Source organism: Alligator sinensis, unplaced genomic scaffold (assembly GCF_000455745.1).
Source record: "Alligator sinensis unplaced genomic scaffold, ASM45574v1 scaffold351_1, whole genome shotgun sequence".
Lineage (NCBI taxonomy): Eukaryota > Metazoa > Chordata > Crocodylia > Alligatoridae > Alligator > Alligator sinensis.
The window spans coordinates 30,226-49,327 of NW_005842790.1; the positions used below are offsets into that span (position 1 = coordinate 30,226).

At 41.7% G+C, this 19,102-nt stretch overlaps 1 protein-coding gene across 1 annotated transcript in view; it reads left to right on the top strand.

Annotated features, from left to right (window-relative positions):
• The first annotated feature begins 3,462 nt into the window (after positions 1-3,462).
• Positions 3,463-19,102, top strand: part of STAT1 (signal transducer and activator of transcription 1) — a 33,110-nt gene continuing 17,470 nt past the window's right edge. Inside the window, exons 1-8 of the mRNA XM_014525351.2 lie at positions 3,463-3,590; positions 4,951-5,095; positions 7,091-7,189; positions 10,346-10,435; positions 13,499-13,577; positions 15,568-15,659; positions 16,364-16,515; positions 18,041-18,199. Of these exons, the coding sequence (XP_014380837.1) occupies positions 3,463-3,590; positions 4,951-5,095; positions 7,091-7,189; positions 10,346-10,435; positions 13,499-13,577; positions 15,568-15,659; positions 16,364-16,515; positions 18,041-18,199 (944 nt within the window). The remainder of the gene's footprint in view (positions 3,591-4,950; positions 5,096-7,090; positions 7,190-10,345; positions 10,436-13,498; positions 13,578-15,567; positions 15,660-16,363; positions 16,516-18,040; positions 18,200-19,102) is intronic.

Consider the following 19,102-nt stretch of genomic DNA (forward strand, 5'->3'; position numbering starts at 1 on the left):
CGGGCGGGGCAGGCCAGGCCGCGCTCTCGTCGCTCTGGGACCGCGGAGAGCCGGGGGCAGAGGGGAGCACCGCTGGGCTCGGGCGGCCGCAGGGGAGGCGCCAGCAGCACCAGGCTGACTTACAACAGCAGTTACTATTAGCAATAGAACAATAATAATGGAATATTGCTAGTAATAATAATGAAGGAGCTAATAATGATCCATAATGAATAATAATAACGATCCTATAGTCACTATCATCCTTAGTAGCCAGTTGTCAGTGACTCTAAGCATCCAGAAATGCGGTAACCCCCCCAAATTTTTGGTGGGTTACCTCAGCGGTTCTCAACTGGTCTAGACACAAGACCCCCCCATAGTCCCAGGCCACCTTGGGGAGATGCCAGGTCTCAGCTCGTGTTCCTTCCTGCCTCCAGAAAAATACCTTTCAAGGAATGTCTGCCTGCCACTGCCAGCAATAGGTCTGAGCCCCGTGAATCCCAGTTGAAATCCATTCTGGATTTGTCTTGGGAACGGCATTTGCTAGTATTGCCAGGCCACCTCTGGCAGCCTTGAAAGGGTCTGAAAGGCAACTCATGCTGCATTGGTAACACATTGGGGAGGCATGGCGGCGGGCAGCGCTGTGTTTTCCCAGATTTCTATGCCAGTGGTGAGGCATGGGCTGCAGCCGAGCCAAAGCCAGCGCCCAGCTGCAGCAGTGCGATTTCTGCGCTGAACACAGGGCTGCAGCCCAGTCAGTGCCAGCACCCGGCTGCAGCAGGGTGGTGGCAGCACAGAGTTGTACCCCCCACTATCAACATTACACCCATGGGACCCTGCTTGACAATCACTGGTTCACATGGACATTTAAACAGCCCTGTGTTTACAGCTTTTTTTTTTTTTCCTTCCTACATGTAAATAAAGTTCTCTTGGCTTGTTGCGTGAGTTTCCAAAAGCGTCAAAAAACATTTGGCAAGGAGTGTGCCACTGAAAACCCAGAAGCAAACTCAGTTGATGCAACATTTTTGGGCTCCACAATTCAAAAAGGATGTGGAGAAGCTTGAGAGAGTGCAGAGGAGAGCCACGTGCATGATCAGAGGTCAGGAAAACAGACCTTGCGACAAGAGGCTAAGAGCCATGGGACTCTTCAGCCTGGAAAAGCGCAGGCTCAGGGGTGATTTGGTGGCCACGTATAAGTTTATCAGGGGTGTTCACCAGGATCTGGGGGAACATCTGTTCACCAGAGCGCCCCAAGGGATGACAAGATCGAATGGTCATAAACTCCGCCATGACTGTTTCAGGCTGGACATAAGGAAGAACTTCTTTACTGTCCGAGCTCCCAAGGTTTGGAATAGACTGCCACTGGAGGTGGTTGAAGCACCTACTTTGAACGCCTTCAAGAAACATTTGGATGTTTATCTTTCTGGGATCCTATGATCCCTGTTGACTTCCTGCCCCTGGGGCAGGGGGCTGGACTCGATGATCTTCCAAGGTCCCTTCCAGCCCTAATGTCTATGAAATCTATGAAACATTTGACCAGCTTACTTTTTTATATATATATATATAAAAACAACCAGGCATAATCATCAGGATTCTCCATGTCTCATTATCATGTGATTTAGTTCTGAACAAATAGATTGAAGCTGAACAGCCATATACAAGTATCTTGAAGAACTTGCACAAAACTACCTTATTGTTTTTAACTGTTAGAAGTAATGTGATTAATAGATAATCACCTTGTAGATAACTGGGACAGAAGAAATGGCCAAACAATCAAGGAAATAAAACCAACAAATTGACATCTGTCACGAAATATGAATGACTGACTTAGTACCACAGAAATAAAGTGAAGTACTTATTCAGTGTCAGGATTGACTGTAGGTTTCACAGTGGGAATTAAGTTCAGTTCTCACAATAGCAGCAGGCTCTGGCACATCCTCACAATAGTAGCAGGCTCTGGCACATCCAGTGTCTGCTACTTGATTTTCTCCTATAACAGTGGCCACAGCCTTTCTGCACCAGCTTTACAGGCTATCCAGAATACAGAGCCACAAATCCCTGCATCTACAAATCTCTCCTTGAGTCAAGGCAAAAATCTTAGTCCTAGCACATTGAAGTTTCCCCCTGATCTCAGGGTCCCATCATACTACAAGGCTTATGCTGTGCAGGAGGTCTTGTGCTGAAGATGGGACTCTGCAGGGTTTTGGGAGCAGGAGCCAGAAAGGATTTGATACCTAGGGTATTTGCCTTACTAGTGGATGCAAACATCTGAGTTGCTGTCTAGGAAGAAGATTTTAGAACTCATTTTTAAAACTCAGAGAATAAATTGTAGCAGCTTTTAACATTCTGATACACTAGGCAATCCAAATGTCATAGCATTGTGCTAGTCATGCGAAACTAAATAAACTGATGGTAACCCCGAAGGAGAACTGCTGTAACGAAGCAGGCTCATTTAATCCTTCTAGCAGTATACAGATACAAATAGTAAGCAAACACTATCAAATTAAAATACTGGCTTTTAGTTATTTAAACTCAAAGTGTGATTTTAAAAAAAATGTAAGCGATGGGTCATTTTTCAAGAGCAGTAGTTCACTTGCCCAGGTTCCTAAGTAGATATAAGCAGGGGGATAAGTTGTAGCCATATTGGTCTAAGGACATGGGCAGACAAGGTTCTTTGGGTAAATCTGCTGTCTTTTATTAGAACAGGTCATAAAATGGTTGCAAAAATTCTTCTTGGCAAGCTTTTGGGTATAAATACCCTTCGTCAGGCTGAGGAAACATCTGCAGTTGGTGTGTGCTCAGATGCTTCCTCAGCCTGATGAAGGGTATTTATATCCAAAAGCTTGCCAAGAAGAATTTTTGCAACTATTTGACCTGGTCTAATAAAAGATATCAGATTTACCCAAAGACCTGTGTTTGCCTAAGTGGATATAAAAGCTTCTAAGTGACTAGTAAGGTTATAACAAGCATTGCAATTGTGGCCTTTGTTATACAAAGAGTCAAATAGAAATGCAAATAGATTCTTATGTCTAACCCATAGTTCCTAGGTGAGGTAGAGCTCCTATTTTAGAAAGCATCTAATCTTGACATAAAGGCTTGAAGTTAGGAACAATCCACTATATCCTTAAGTAGCTTGTTCCAGTGATGTGAAATGCACACACAATTAGGGGGTGAGGGATGGGGAAGAAAAGCTTAGTCTTCTTGTTGTCGATTTCTAAAGACGGTTTTAAATGTTAATTCAAGTAAAAGTTTTCCTTAGAATTATGACTTTGTTTTGAATTTTTATTAAGCTCTATTAAAATTAGAGCTAGTTGGGAAATTATATTCCACACACATGCATGTACCCCTTAAAATAATAGTTAAAAAATCCCACTCTCAACCAAAGCTTCAATTTAGGGTAGATTTCCACCACTTCTGATGATAGTATTTTGTACAGCAAAGTTGGTTGCAATTTTAATTAATTTCTATCCATCTTGACTTTGCAGGATGACACAGTGGTATCAGTTGCAGCAACTCGATTCCAAATTCTTGGAACAAGTACATCAGCTGTACGATGACAGCTTTCCTATGGAAATCAGACAGTATCTGGCACAATGGCTGGAAAACCAAGACTGGTGAGAGTAAAGCACTGTGATAGTAATTTATTGTTAAACTAATTGACCAGTGTACCTTTGTAATGGTAGAGCAAGCGGCTGTGCAGGACAGAACAATACTAGGGAAGCAAGCTGCTAGATAAACCTCTGTTTGAGTAACTAGTGGCTAGCAGGAGCAGGCATTTAGTAGTTCCCTATGTGGCTGATAGTCACTATTCCCCATTAGGTGTACACATCTGGGTCATGTTTTGGTTTCTTCACCAGGAAGAGCCTGTCAGTCCTTTTAATGGAGAAGAACCAAACAAGTTCTTCCACTAGTCAACTTTGAAGAATAGATAATCTGTAGGAGGCAGTGTTGCAAGAGTTACCCAAGTAAAAGAAAAAATATAATATTACTTCATTAGAGATGAGAATGAAGGACTAAGCAGTTTAGAGAGAGAATGGAATTGGGTGAAATACAGGCAGTCCTTGGACTTACGACACGAGTGGTTCCTGAAAACGGTGTCTTAAGTCGAAGTGTTGCAACTCGGAACCAATTTTCCCATAGGAAACAGTATTATAAATGGGGGATTGGTTGCTGAACCAAGCCCCGATACCCTATTTACCCCAAAAACAACAGAATTTTGTACTCGATCAATTATAGATGAGTAATATAGCTACATTAATGTGTTTATATTGTAAATAGCAATCATATAGATTTGAAAGGACTTATTTGAGGTAACTTTGCTGGACTTTTTGAAGGGCTCTTGGCTGGAGTCTTCTCAGGAGTCTAGGCTGAGGTTTGTCTGCTTTCTTAAAGAAAATGTCCAAGGAAGTTTGGACAGATGTTCTCCAGGGAGATGGGCAACGCAGTGAATTTGTTTGCTGGCATGGCCTGGCGTCAGATCAAGCATTGTAAAATCAAAACTGATGTCAGAAAATTGAAATGGTGTCAATTTATAAACATTGTAAGTGAAAAACATTGTAACTCAAAATGTTATAAGTTGAGGACTGCCTGTATAGATAATTCTTGAGGAGGAGGGTGGGGAGAGGGAGAAGTAAAAGGTCCACCCCAGATCTAGTAGCTCATAGGAGTTGTGTGGTTAAGGCATACCCAGTTCTGGAGCTAGTCACAGGCAAGAGTGATATGACTGCTATTGCATCCAGCCACCTTTGACTTCCCCTGGTCTGAATGACCAGGTATCCACTTATAGCTAGGTCAATAGTTCTGCAAAAATCCAGAGAGCAAGGCTCAGATTCCTCCTGGTGGTTAAGTGCTCTGCCTCCTTCATGCTCTCAAAAATAAGACCCCAAAGCCTTAAAAAGTGTTTCCTTCTAAATATTAAATAACTGCTTAATTGTGCACTTAACTAATATTACAATTTGTTTTTAAATATTGTAGGGAGCATGCAGCCAACAACGTTTCATTTGCTACTGTGCTGTTCCATGATCTCCTGTCACAGCTAGATGATCAGTTTAGTCGTTTTCTGATAGAGAACAACTTTTTGCTGCAACACAACATAAGGAAAAGCAAACGTAATCTTCAGGTATGTCTGATGTATACTTATCTACTGGTTTATGTATTCACACAGGCAGATGTCAAGACCATAGGGAGGGAAAAAAACCCCATCACATTATATTTAAAAAAAATTCTTGAAACTTAAGAAAAAAAGTTATACTTTGCTTGAATTTTTTAGCTTGCCAATGTTCTGAGTAACTCTTGAGAAAACCATAACTTTAATTACATTTTACTATATCTATTTTGTCAGCAATTTATTTAAGTTCAGTTTCATGTTTTTATTAGTTTTTCCTGTGGGTCTAAATAAAGCAATGAAGGAAAGAAAAAAAAATTGTTTTCTGATGTGATTTTGCAACAGTAAAAAGTAGCAGAGGACATGAGGCTAGACAATTTAATTTTAACTATTTTTTGATCAATATAAATATTTCCATGGTCCCATTAATAAATAGATTCAATCTGCACTTTAGAAAGTGGTTATAGGCTTAACATAAAACAATATTGTATAACTTGGATACAAAACAAATATACTTTTTAGGCACTTGAAAGGGGGAGCAGTGTCCTGGGAGTGCACAACAGCTGTTACAACTGTTACCTGTAATAGTACAAAGGCAGATCTGGCCCTAGATAAAAGCAGGGTTAAAGTTAGAGTGGTTTTGCTACATTTGTATGGCTACAGACACATGCAGACATAACGGTTATAGCATAACAACCTGCATGGATATTCTTTGATAGCAGCACTGTTAATTCAGTCTGTACCAGTGATTTTCAACCAGGGTGCTGTGGCACTCTGGGATGCCTTGAGATCCTTTCAGGGGTATCCTGGGGTGCCACACAATGTTAATACTGTTAGGTCTGCAACCAAAATGTGTAAGATAAATCCAAAGTTATAAAATAGGAATCTGTAGTGTTAAAAACCTTTCTGACCTGTTGTTGCCTTTTTGAGCTCTTCACAAGAGAAGAGCTGCTCTATTTTTCTGTAGTCCAAAATACTGGTGCGGGGAGGAGGGTGAGAAAAAAAAAAGAGCTGGTATTTTCTGAGGGGTGCCTCAAATCTGAAAAGGTTGAGAACCACTGGTTTATACCTTTTGTACCAAATAATGAATAATCATCATTACAGGAACAAGATGTAGCATTACATAGACTTGTTCTATAGAATTATATTGAGGAGATAACGGTTTGTTTTTATAGACTAGAAATCTCATTAACTTCTAGTAACATCAGCAGAAACGGCAACAGTTTTAGTAACATAGCTGCCATATAAAAGTAACGGTGCTAATGACAGTGCACCGTACTCCCACCAGGATAGAAAAAAAAATATCAAATAAAAGAGGAAAAGTAATAAAGCAAGATGACAATTGATATAATGTAGGATGCTACGGAAGGTGAATTTAGCAGATTTACTAGTTTGTGAATTCCCTGCCCACAGTCCTGCTCTTCTTGTACAAGTCTGAGCTTTTTTTCCATAAGTATGCTGAAAAGGCTACTACAGAACTGTGCTCCTTGACAGACAGAGTGAGACCCTCCTAACAGCCTCTCTGCCCTCATCTCCTGTACAACCAGCTTTATACAGTTAACTTTTGCATCAGGCAGTGCTCTTCCAGATAAAGTGGTGGCCACCATTGGCCCCATAAAAATGCTTTCGGCATATCACAAATGAGACACCTGGATTTGTGCCAAGCCGTAACTCCAGTCTTGAGCAAGAGCTGTATGTTGAGTTTTGCAGCCAACGTGTGAAACTAGCAGCTGCACCAGTAAAGTTGTCCCCCAGAGTATTTGAGGAAAGCTCCAGGGATAGGGCAGGTGGAGTGGCTCTTGCATTCCTGGAAAGGGTGATGCATGATTCATACTTCCTATAGTTCTGGTGGGCACCGTGTTCTGATAAATGCAGTCTGTCCCCTGGAGACAAAGCACATCCACTGCACTTTGGCCAAACTTGTTGCGTGTTGGTTTGGTCAAGGGGATGAGAGTCGGAGTGTTTTGTGTGTGTATTAACAATGGGCTGTTTTTAACACCACAAATCTAGGATAATTTTCAAGAAGATCCAATACACATGGCAATGATAATCTACAACTGCCTGAAGGAAGAAAGGAAAATATTGAGCAGTGCCCAGTCATCAGACCAGGTAAGTTCATTTTCCAGTGTCAGTTGCAGCTGTAGTCACTAGTACACATTGTCATTGTCAAACTAAAACAAGCATCATATGTTTGTTTCATGGTCCTCTTTCCTCTGGCTCCTGTTTTAAAAGAGGAAGCTGCTAAATTGCCTGATCGGCTGTCACAAACATCTATCCCAGAAGTGTGTGGTTTGTTTTACGCTGTTCATTTGGGTAGGTGTAATTTAATGGTTGTGAAGTGAACTTTGTTCCTTGGACAACATTATATCCCAAGGTGCCTTCATAATCTGATCAAGCATTAGATTAAAATAGAGAAAGCTTTCCGAATGAGACTTTACTGTGTTGGTGTTTTACTTTAATAATAGAGTCTAAAGTGGTGCGATTTTTCCCATCAGGCTATATTATGACAATCCATCATCTGATTTATCTTTGCCATGGCCAATCCCTTCAGTATTGGTGGGAGTCTAGCCTTCCTCCTTTTTGCATTTTACTTCTACACCTATCTTATGCTAACCATTTGTCTTCCTCCTGTTCACCTACTTTTGATACCACATACTCCCTTTTTCCATCAACTCTTTAAAATATTTCTGTGGAGCTTTCCTCTCTGTACTAAATTAATAGGTAAAAAGGTAGAGTAGCCACCACAATGTTCCTTCCCTTGGTTGTTACCTGTGGTGCTAGATCTCTTTGCTCACCCCCCCAGCAGTCTTTGTAATAAAGAAGAGAAACAAACAATACATTTCAGGCAGAAATAAAACTGATGCTGCAAAAGGTAAAGACATCAGCTATAATATTGTAATTTAAAAAAATCTTGATTCATCAAGAAGTAATTAATTTGGTATGACAGCCTACTGGGTTTGGCTGGCCTTTGACTACAAAGGCTCTGTCTGGTTTTTATACTGAATTGGGCTCGATCAAAGATTTCTCATATCCTGCAACCAAAAATAACTAAATAAATACAATTCAAAATACACATGCATATGTTGTGTGGGACTTTCTTTTGCTTCTGGAGTATCTATATAATATCACATCACAGAAAGTATGTGGAAGTAATTTTAATGATTTTACTGAAATCCACAAAAATGGAACTGTATGACAAGTTTATAAAAATGTACGCTTCTTGGGGAAACTGAGCAACTAACTGAACAAAATTGTAGTTTTTACAACACAAAGATTGCCCTGTGTTTGAAGAGTCCTGAAATGTCCCTTAGCCATGGTATTTTAAGGACAAAGGAGTATTTGCTCTTGGTTTGGTTAACTCAGTGGTTCTTAGCCTCTTTAGACTCAAGGTCATCCCTTGGAAAATGCCAGTTCTTAGCTTTGACTTGTTTTTGACTACAGAAAAATATAGCAATTCCTCTGTTGCAACGAACTCAGAAAGATGACAGCAGGTCAGAATGATGATTTCTGCCATGGATTCCCAATTGAAATCTCTGGGTTTGTTTTGAAACACATGTAGGTGTTTCTATACTTAACAATGCTAATATTGCAAGGCACCTAGTGGCATCCTTAAGAGGATGTCCGATTACCCCAGTTGGGAATCACTGAGTTAATTTATGTCATAATCCTCATTCCTTGGATAATATTTTGGATCTAGTTTTTAAATAATTACATCCAAACTACATCCACCTAAGAGCCCTACACAGTCAGCTGTACCCACATTTGCTCACTTTGCGTATGCAAACAACTAAGGCTAGAAGTAGACATCACCAAATGAAGTGAATTAGTTGTGCTATGATGTGTTTATTGTGAAATAGCTGATCCACTTCACTGGATCAAACGCAGGTCACCCCTTTTCCTACCCTTGATGGTGTGGGACAAGGGGCAATATCATTTCCCCACTTTCCTTGCTAAGCCAGACCTGTTCCCAAAGTCACAGGGAAGCGGTTTTCCCCAGCCAACTGGACCTACAGATCTGGGTGAGTGGGGAAGGTGCTAACGAGGTAGATGTCCACTGAAATAAAGTTGCAGAGTTTATTACAGCTTTTTGTTGCACCACTGATTTTTCTTTCATGTGGAGCAACAAAGGGTAATGATGTGTATTTGCTCAGCAGTTCTGCTGCCATAGAAAATTTTATGGTGGCACAAATGAGACATCAGGTGACATTTGTTTCCACCCTGAGTGATTCTTGCTATTAGCTGTGTCTGCACAGAAATCAAGTCAAACAAAAAAAAATAGCTGTCTTGGATGTTTCTCTCTCTTTAAATTGTGGTACAATACAAAAAAAAAAACCCTGAAAAAATTACTGCACGACAAAAAAATAGAGTAGCTTATAAAGAAGTGATCTAAACATAGTACAATATCATCCAAAAAGCAAAGTTCTAGATATTTTCAACCACCTAGTCCCTTAAACATCCATGACGTTACTTACATTTAGACATTTTTGGAGATAATATATACTAACAGTTCATGAACTGTCAGAAAAAAGACTATACTAACTGTACTTTGTTAGAGGTCTTGTCTCAGTGTAATGTAGGACATTGAGACAGGACAACATATTTCCTTACATATGCCATGTACCTTTCCTTCAGAAATCAGTTCCCCAAAATTGGGGTGCATGTTTTAAGCAGGGAAGCAGATTTTGGAATGAAGGGGCACCAGGCCTTTGTGCCCCTTCCTGGGCCAACACTCCACCCCTTCCTTTGAGGCCTGTCTAGAATAGAAGCATGGAAATGCTGTAGGATTACTGCTGCTGTTTTTTCCCACTGTTCCTTCCCCCACTTCTCCCCATTTACTACATGGAGGGAGGAGTGGAGGCCAGTCTTCAGCAGTAGTTGCAGTTTTAATCCTTTCACAGCTGAATTGGAGCAGGGACAGAGCCTGTTTTTCAGCTCACTTCCCTTTCCTTTCCTGCTTAGGCAAAAGCCACCAATTCATTTGTGAATGGGTTACAATTGTAGTTTTCACCTGAGCAGGGAAGGAAGGGGGAAATGAGCCAATGTGTAGGCTCCGTCCCTTCTCCATGCAGCCACAACTCTGGAAAAAAAAAACTCTCTCCATTTTGCCTTCCCACAAATAAGGTGTGTGTCTTATTTGGTAGTATGAGTTATGCAAAAAAATATGGTAGTAATCAAGGCCAAAAGATACACTTTTACTTTATATGTTAACACTGATTTGATTCACTTTTGGTTTTGTTTTTTTTGTCCTTCTCTGTACTGCTGCAGAGGCAGGTGGGAAACATACCTAATACTGTAATGCTAGACAAACAGAAGGAGCTTGACAGAAAAGTTAAGAGTGTAAAGAACAATGTGGTGGTAAGTAAACTCTAAGTAGACTATCACTTGGGCTTTGCTGGGCGATATACATCCATTTCTAATGAGAAAAAAATGTTTCCATGGTCTAACTTCCTGAATCTTAAGTATAGTTTTGAATTAAATCTCCTGGACAACGTAGTTATGAATAAAACTGTTTTGTTTTCAGCTTTAAAAAAAAGAACAAAAAACAGCGGGGTACAAAAACATTGCATAAAACTAAATCATTATCTAGCATTACTAACACTCGCATAGATCATTCTTTTAGCTTAGATCTGGATATTTTGGTAATACCAAATAAAGTGTCTAAGAAGTTTCAAACATGAGGAGAATATTTTTGCTCCCTTTCAAACCAGATAGCTGACAGTACTATAAGAGAAGGAAGTATTTTGAGAAATCATATCCTTTGCTAAGAAGGAGGCTGGACGCTCAGTATGAAGCAAATCAAGTTCTCTTCTCCCTTCCTGTGACAAGGGTGACTTCCAGGCTCGATGTTTGCTCCGGTCCACCCCCGTCTCTGAGCAAACCACCCCCCTTGCTCACCTGCCACACTTTGTTGTTAAATACTTAGGATGTTAAATAGGTGGGAGGCTGCCCTTCAAATGCCCCAGTTGTAACAGGGCAAAGTTTATATGCTTCAGCCACCCCTTAAGTGTCCCATGCCTTGCAGATGTTATGCTATATAGTAAACCGCTCTGGCTTACAGCCAGGCTGAATCCAGACCTTTGTAAGGTGTCTAGCATACCACTTCACCTACCTGCCACCCCCCTCTCACAAGGGCCTCTTTCACTCAGCCCTCTAGGCCGCATACACGCTGCCTTGCTTCCACGGAGATGATTAGGCTTGTCCTCTCACACTTCAAGCAGCCCTAGCCCAGCCTGTTGGGCCTCTCTCACAGCCCTCATTTGAGTGGCGGCTGCCTGATCACCTCATGCCAGGCTAACTCTGCCCTGGCCCCTCACCAGGCCTCTGTGCCCCTTCCTGGGCCAACGCTCCACCCCTTCCCTTGGGGCCTGGGGTCAAATGCCCCCTTGGACTCAGCTGCTTCCTCATAAGCTTACTGGCCCTACAACTCTGCCCTTCCCCTCACAGGGCTTGGGGTTCCCCTCCTTACAGGCTCAGGTGCTTCCTAAAGCCCAAGTCCCCAGGGTCATCCAGCCCTACAGGCTCAGGCACTTCAAGAAGCTTACCTGGCCTACCTGGCGCCACACACGCTCCCAACCCACCAGATGGTGGGGGCTGGGGTTGGGAGCGTGTGTGGTGGCAGGTAGGCCAGGTAAGTCCTTGGCTGCTCAGCCCAGACTGCTGCCTTTCTGGCCTCTGTTTGAAAATGGCCACCACAGTCAGCCACCTGGTGGCTGCGTGCTCCAGCCCTTAACGTGACAGAGCACTAAAGCTGCTCCATCACCCCCCCCGCCCCCCCCAAAAATCTTGTTTGATATAAAAAAGTTATTTTCTGTAGGCCAGATGCTCCAGTTCTTATTCCTGAACAAGGATTGAGCATTTGACTTTCCATATTTAAGTGACATCTGAAGATTAAATTCTACCTCTATATAATTAATGCACAAGTCCCCCTGATCTCTTTGGAAGCATGAAACGATCAGATCTGAATTTGGCCTCCTTCGTTAATAAACATTTCCACTGGCAGAAAAGACTGAAAACAAGTAACAAATCCATTTGGGGAATTTTCTTTCTTTCTTTCTTTTTGATTGTACTTGCCTTATGATTACAATAAGGTGTGGGTGTGGAGGTACAATACACGAGGTACAATACACAAGGGTGTGGAGAACACCCTCTCCAAGTTTGCTGATGATACCAAGTTATGGGGCAAAGTTAGTACACCGGAGGGCAGGGAGCAGATTCAGGCTGACCTGGACACGTTGGATCAATGGGCAGAGAGAAATAGGATGCAGTGTAATAAAGATAAATGTAAGGTACTCCACCTGGGAAGGAGGAACCCCCAGCACACCTGTAGGTTAGGGAGTGTCCTTCTTAGCAGCTCAGAGGCAGAGAGGGATCTTGGAGTCATAATTGGCTCCAAGATGAACATGAGCCGGCAGTGTAACAAGGCCATCAACAAGGCCAATCGCACCTTGTCGTGCATTAGCAGGTGCATGACTAATAGATCAAAGGAGGTGATGCTTCCCCTCTATGCGGCACTGGTCAGGCTGCAGTTGGAGTACTGTGTCCGGTTTTGGGCACCACGCTTCAGGAGGGACGCGGGGAATCTTGAGAGGATCCAGAGGAGGGCCACTCGCATGATTAGTGGCCTTTGTGATAGACCCTACGGGGGGGAGGTTGAAATTGCTGAATCTCTTCAGCCTTCACAAGAGACGGCTGAGGGGAGATCTTGTGGCTGCCTATAAATTTATTAGGGGAGGTCAATGGGGAATAGGGGAAGCACTGTTTACTAAGGCGCCCCAGGGAGTGACTAGGAATAATGGGTGTAAACTAGTTGAGAGGGGATTTAGGTTAGATATTAGGAAGAAATTTTTCACAGTAAGGGTAGCCAGGATCTGGAATGGGCTTCCAAGAGAGGTGGTGCTGTCACCTAGCTTGGAGGTCTTCAAGAGGAGGCTAGATAGTCACCTGGCTGGGGTCATCTGACCTCGGTCCTCTTTCCTGCCAGGGGCAGGGGGTTGGACACCACAAACTCTCTCACAATGATCCATTGTGGTCCCTTCTGACTCTACAATCTATGAATCTATGATAAGAGTTAGATAATGATTGAGTTAATCAGTAAAAGTCTTAGATGGTCTGAGAGCATGACAAACAAACCAGGTGCTATAGAGGAAAAGGAGCAGGACTTTGCTGCATGTCTAGTGCTCTACAGTTATTATCTGTTTGCCTGCTTTTACTATAAATAAAAGTTAATCCACAGTAGCTTAGACCTCTTTAACTGAGGAATTGGCTATCATCTACTACAATTTACTAACTGGAGGAGTAGCTAACTGTCAATAACACTTCTGTCCCTTTTATCTCACAGTACCTTGTTTATATGCCTATGCCATAAGTTCCTTTTTTTTTGTGGGTGCACGTGCAACTGAAATTGTTTTTACTTTGTAGGAAGTAGAACAAGACATCAAGACCCTAGAAGATGTGCAAGATGAATATGACTTCAAATGCAAAACTTTACAGAACAGAGGTAAGATTCATCCATGACAAATCTGATCAGAGGTATACAGTATGTAAAAAATTTGCAATAGGTATAGATTGTTCTAGAAATCAGACTTCAGAGGCGTAGGGCAAATTCAGGTGGGAATAGCATGTGGTGGGAATAGCATAATTTTCTTTTGTTCTGCTTTAAGTTCTGAACAAAAAAAAGAAAGGATGAAAAAATCATATACAGGTAAATGTTTTACAGTGTTAAAACCAGGACTGCCCAACTTTAGAGCCCCCGGGAACCACACCAATGCAGTCCACATCAGGTATACTGCATGGATGCCTTTCACTTTCACCACTCCAACTGCTGCACCATGCACCCACCATCACTGAGCCATGTGGGCATGCAAGCACAATCCCCCTACCATCCCCAGTGCAGCTTGCACCCACTGCTGCACTGCAATGAATCATTCCCGCACCCCTATGTGGCGATGATTTCCCCCCACAACATGGCTCCAAACTCTCTGTTAGCTCCTAGCTCTCCCCTGCCTTCTGGGACAAAGACACAAAGTGATAGTTAGAGTGAGGGACAGGGGGGATCCTGTAGACTTTGCCTGCTACTGCAGGCAGAGCAATGGAGGGAGGATGGCAGCCAGTTGAGAACCTAGGGACTGCACATAAAACCGCCGTGGGCCATCACCTGAACAGCCTTGTTTTGAAAAAAGCCAAACTATTTTTAAAAAACTAGAAATATCAAATCCAAAAAATCCAATATATTTTGTGATAGTTCATCTTTAAATCCAAACTGTGGAGCTTCAGCCGTCTTCCTGCTGTCAGGCATTCTGTCATCAGTGGTTGCTAACCTTCCCACATTATATACAGGCACCATAAAAAGCAAGATTGACAAGGAGAGCAAAAAAGTGCAGCACACTACTTGCCTAGCCTGACTGCCCATGTGCCAGTGAATGTTGGGGATCACTGCTCTACACAGACACATACATACATAACTGATAAAATGTTTAGTAAAGAGGCAGTTGCTTGCCAATACCATACATATAATCTCAAATAGAGTGCGATTCCATATGCCTTAAACTAAAAAAGTGATTACTGATACACGTATAAGATAGAAATTCCTTCTGGGGTGAAAATGGACCTATTTGGTCTCTGCTAAAAAGAGTATTAGTTCTTCCTCACCTCCCTAAGACTAGGAAAGGTGTGGCTTAATTTTTTTTTTTTTGGTTCCTCTTCTCCCTCTGACCAATTTAGGGATGTGTTCCTGCACCATTTTAGTTCAGAAATGTTTGGTGACATGGGATTTGAACCTAGACTATTAAAGTGTTTTGTTGCTGCTGTTGTAATACATTCTTGTAAGAATGTGTCTGCAGTGAAGGATAGCCCGGTGCAGAGATACAGAAGCTTGTCAGTATGCACTAGCAGAAGGGCAGTAACTGTGAAATTGCACTGTGCCCAACCTAATCAATCTGCTGATATGGACATGAGAGCCATCTGCAGAGATGTTCAATTAGGGTTTTTTTAAACAGTGTTCCATGTCATAGGAAGGAAATACCTCATTCTGGGACATCGCTGATACTAGTTGTGTGGATGAGGGATTTCAAACCAGGCTGTCTTCTCAGAAGGAGAAGAGTTTAGGGATTAGCAAGTGTGCTAAGCTATGGACATTGGCCTGTTAGGACAGTTAGCGGATATCCTTGTCTGAGTCCACTCATGAAACTCCGGCATGAAGCTGCTCTGGAACTACAGAGCTTTTGAATTTTTCTTCTCTAACAAAAATAAGGAAGTGGTATTCCCCCCTCTTGAAATCTGTCAGCAGTTCCCAAATTAGTCAAATTGCAGCAAATAAGGTCAGTTTTGCCACTTCTGCCAAAATGCTGGGTTGCTCAGTATCTTTCATGGTATTTGTGCCATTGATAATATTTGTTCTTGTTTTTCAAGTGTCATTAGGTGAAAGTAAAAAGAATTTTATATTTTCCTTCAATTATATTGGTCTGTTTCCTGTTGGATTTCTTTCACAGAACATGAACCCAATGGTGTGGCGCAAGATGAATATAAAAAAGAACAACTTGTCCTCCAGAAGATGTTTTTAACACTCGACTTTAAGAGAAAGGTAATGCTAAAGTTTATTTTAGAGGACACTGATACTTCAGTTTGAATATACGTGTTAACTTACATTGGCTCAAGTTATTTTAGGATGTAAAAGAAATTAAGTTTTTAAACCAAAAGAAAAAACTTGTTTGTTGTTAGTAGTCTAAGTGCACCATTGTCTTTTACATTGTCACTGAAAATCAAATCCCCTAAAGCAGTTTATTCCTAACATTTTGAGATTTTTCTTCTTATTGAAAATAGCCTTTTTATTTTGAACACTTTTTAGCCAACTGAAGCTGGTGCACTTAACAGGAAAGGAAGTGTGTCATTTCTCATTAGTCATATTTCTCCATGATGTCCCTGGGTGGGGATGGGAAGGAAGAGTTGTAGTGGTGTGTGTGCGCTTTTTAATCAACTATCTTAAATAATCAAACATGCTGAACAGTACTACAAGGCCCTAGTTCTGTAATGAGTACCGTGTAGCTACCCTGGTCCACTAACATGGAGGCTATTGCACAGTTGAGACCCAAGTTAGTTATTCAAGAGAAGTGGGTAGTTGATTTTTATTTTTTTAGTCTCTCCATTCAGCAAGCTAATCTCTACTGCTAATCTCAGCACTCTTTTACTGAAGTAAAAGAAGAGTAGTTATGCTAGGAGTGGGGGTTTTCTGTTGCTCTTGATAAATAAAGCTAATAGTTAAACAAAGCAATCTGATCTTCCCTTTAGGAAGTGGTGAACAAAATAATCAATCTGTTGAACATAACAGAGCATACACAAAGTGCCTTGATTAATGAAGAACTGGTGGAGTGGAAGCGTAGACAGCAAATTGCTTGTATCGGGGGTCCTCCCAATGCCTGTCTCGACCAGTTGCAGAATTGGTAAGTTTTTTAATCAGTGGTTCTCAACATTTTTAGACTTAAGGCACCCCTGGATAAATTCAAGACAGCTCTTGGAAAACACCAGCTCTTAGGTTTCTCTCTTTTTCACCTACAAAAAGATAATTGAGCAGTTTTTCTAATGCAAAGAACTTAGAAAGACCAGAACTATGGATTTATATTTTAAATCTCTGGTTTCATCTTGTGAATCATGTTTGTAAACCTAACTGTGCCAACATTGTGTGGCACCCTGTTACACCCTTGAAAAGATAGCAGGGCACCCTGTTGAGAATCACTGTTCTAAATCAACATTTGAAAATAATAAATGCTTTGTAAAGATTAACTGTGGGCCAGAATATAATACCATATATGCTATTGTTAAAATTAAGATTTCGAAACCACAGGAGAGTCAATAACACGAATTGCACTGAAGAAAGTTAGTAGACACTGCGTTGCAATAATCCTTTTTGAGTAAGCAAGGGGGAGCAGGGAATATTAACTGTTTCATGTGCAACTGTGTGTTAGATGCAGTGTGCCCATTTAAATTCCAAAAGACATGCTAAATGCTTCTGTAACTGTGAAGTCCATAGGCAAGAACTTAGCCTAGTAACTTCTCATTTCCACAGCAGTGGAAGTGGCATTCAAAGGAAGTGGCATTGAATTTGTCCCAGTCAGCCTAGATAATTTCAGAACAGGAAACTAGAGCCCTAATTAGGGGAAAATAGTTTGTCCTATATGTTTCAGTAGCAGTTTTCCACGTCATGCTTTATTGCTATGGCTGCTTCCCTTAAGTTATTTTTAAGCTGCAGAGATAATATATTGCAGGAAAAAAAAATCTCCATTGAAGCACCAAAGGCAACACAACAGTTCATTTAAAAAGCTTTACCAAATACTTGCAGATTATCCAATATACAAAGCAAATCCTCCAAGAAATAGATGGCAGTTGTGCTGTCTTATCCACAAACTGCATTATCATAACATCCAATTTTTACCATGACAAGTTGCCTATGGACTGTGCATTTTAGGATATATCTGTATGGCATAAGGCAACAGAGTACAGACACCTTGTGGTAGTTCTGCATGCAATAGTTTTGGACGCAAAAGCAGTATAAACTGCATTATTGTGGTGCTAATAAGTTCCACTGAGAAGTTAAACAGTTAAGGCTATCTCTGTATGCTACTGTCCTACACCACGTGTACCAGGGTTTTAGCAACCTTTTCAAGCTGTGGTCTCGATTGCCACCACCGCAGCTTTTCCCAGCAGCAGCACAGGGAGAGTGTCTGCAACTGACAATTTTCCCTGAAGGGAAAAGCAGTAGCAGTGCTAGGACTGCGCACCTGCCTTTCTGCCAAACTGGGTCAATCTGGCTGCTGAGACCCTTGGACTGCAGGTTGGATAAATGGCTCCATGGGTGGAATTCAGGTGGTAGGTTGCCAACCTCGGATGTAGACCCTTGTAGGCATCCTGTTGGGCATCTAATCACTTCTGCAGTATAAGTCTTTCTACTAATAAGACATATCATTGTAGGTTCACCATTGTTGCTGAGAGTCTTCAGCAAGTTCGCCAGCAGCTTAAAAAACTTGAGGAACTGGAGCAGAAGTTTACTTACGAACCAGATCCCATCACAAAAAACAAACAAGTCCTGCAGGACCGAACTCACAGTCTTTTCAGACAACTCATTCAGAGGTAAGAAGGCATATATTGGTTTTTCTCTCGTGTAGTTGTGAATCTGTGGAAACTTCATCTCTACACTGAGTAGAGAGAGGTAGTTATCTGTGTTAGTCTGAAGTTAAGCAGAAAGCAGGGCAGGGTGGCGGTTTGTGGGCAACAGCCAACAACAGTCACCTATGAAAGTTCATTCCTCTGTGAACCAGTGAGTGTGTAAAGTGCCATCTTGCCCTTGCCTTCTGCCATCTCACCCAGTCACATGATAAATTAGTGTTGCTTTCAGCATTTTCCTTATTCTTTAGATAAAATCCCACCAAGTTGACTTCCCCTGGGAATTTTCTGTGTAAGAACTCCCATTTAAGCTCCTGATTCTGCATCAAAGTTGAAAAGACCCTTGTTGTACCTTTAGTAAGCCTGCAGGCTCCAGTCCTACCCCTTTAGTCTATTTCTTGTTTTAGGCTTAGCTGAAAAGCTTTCCCAGGTGGATGTAGACTGGCAACAGAGCCACATAGAACCTTGTGCAGATGAATATCTGCTTGTTGGCCTGTGCTGAATAACCACTGATCTAGAGGTTCCATCCAAGACTGGAGTCCTGTTAACCAAACGCAAAGTAAGAAGCAGTCCTTGCCCTAAAGAATTTAGAGTCAAGACAGCTAAGACAAAAGAAGTGGCAAAGGGGTAAAGCGATTTGTGTAAGGTCATATAGCAGACCACTGTCTGCACTGGGACTAGACCCCTATTTCCTGAATCCTGCTCAAGTGCCCTGGCCACTAGACTCTGGCAAAAGGCTCCTGTCCATTTAGAAACAGTGAAAAGGCCCAGATGCCACCTACCTGCATGTAATGTGTTACTAAGATAAGTAATACTGCCATAGAACACTTTAGGGTGCATCTACACAGCAAAATGTAGTGTTGGTTAGAA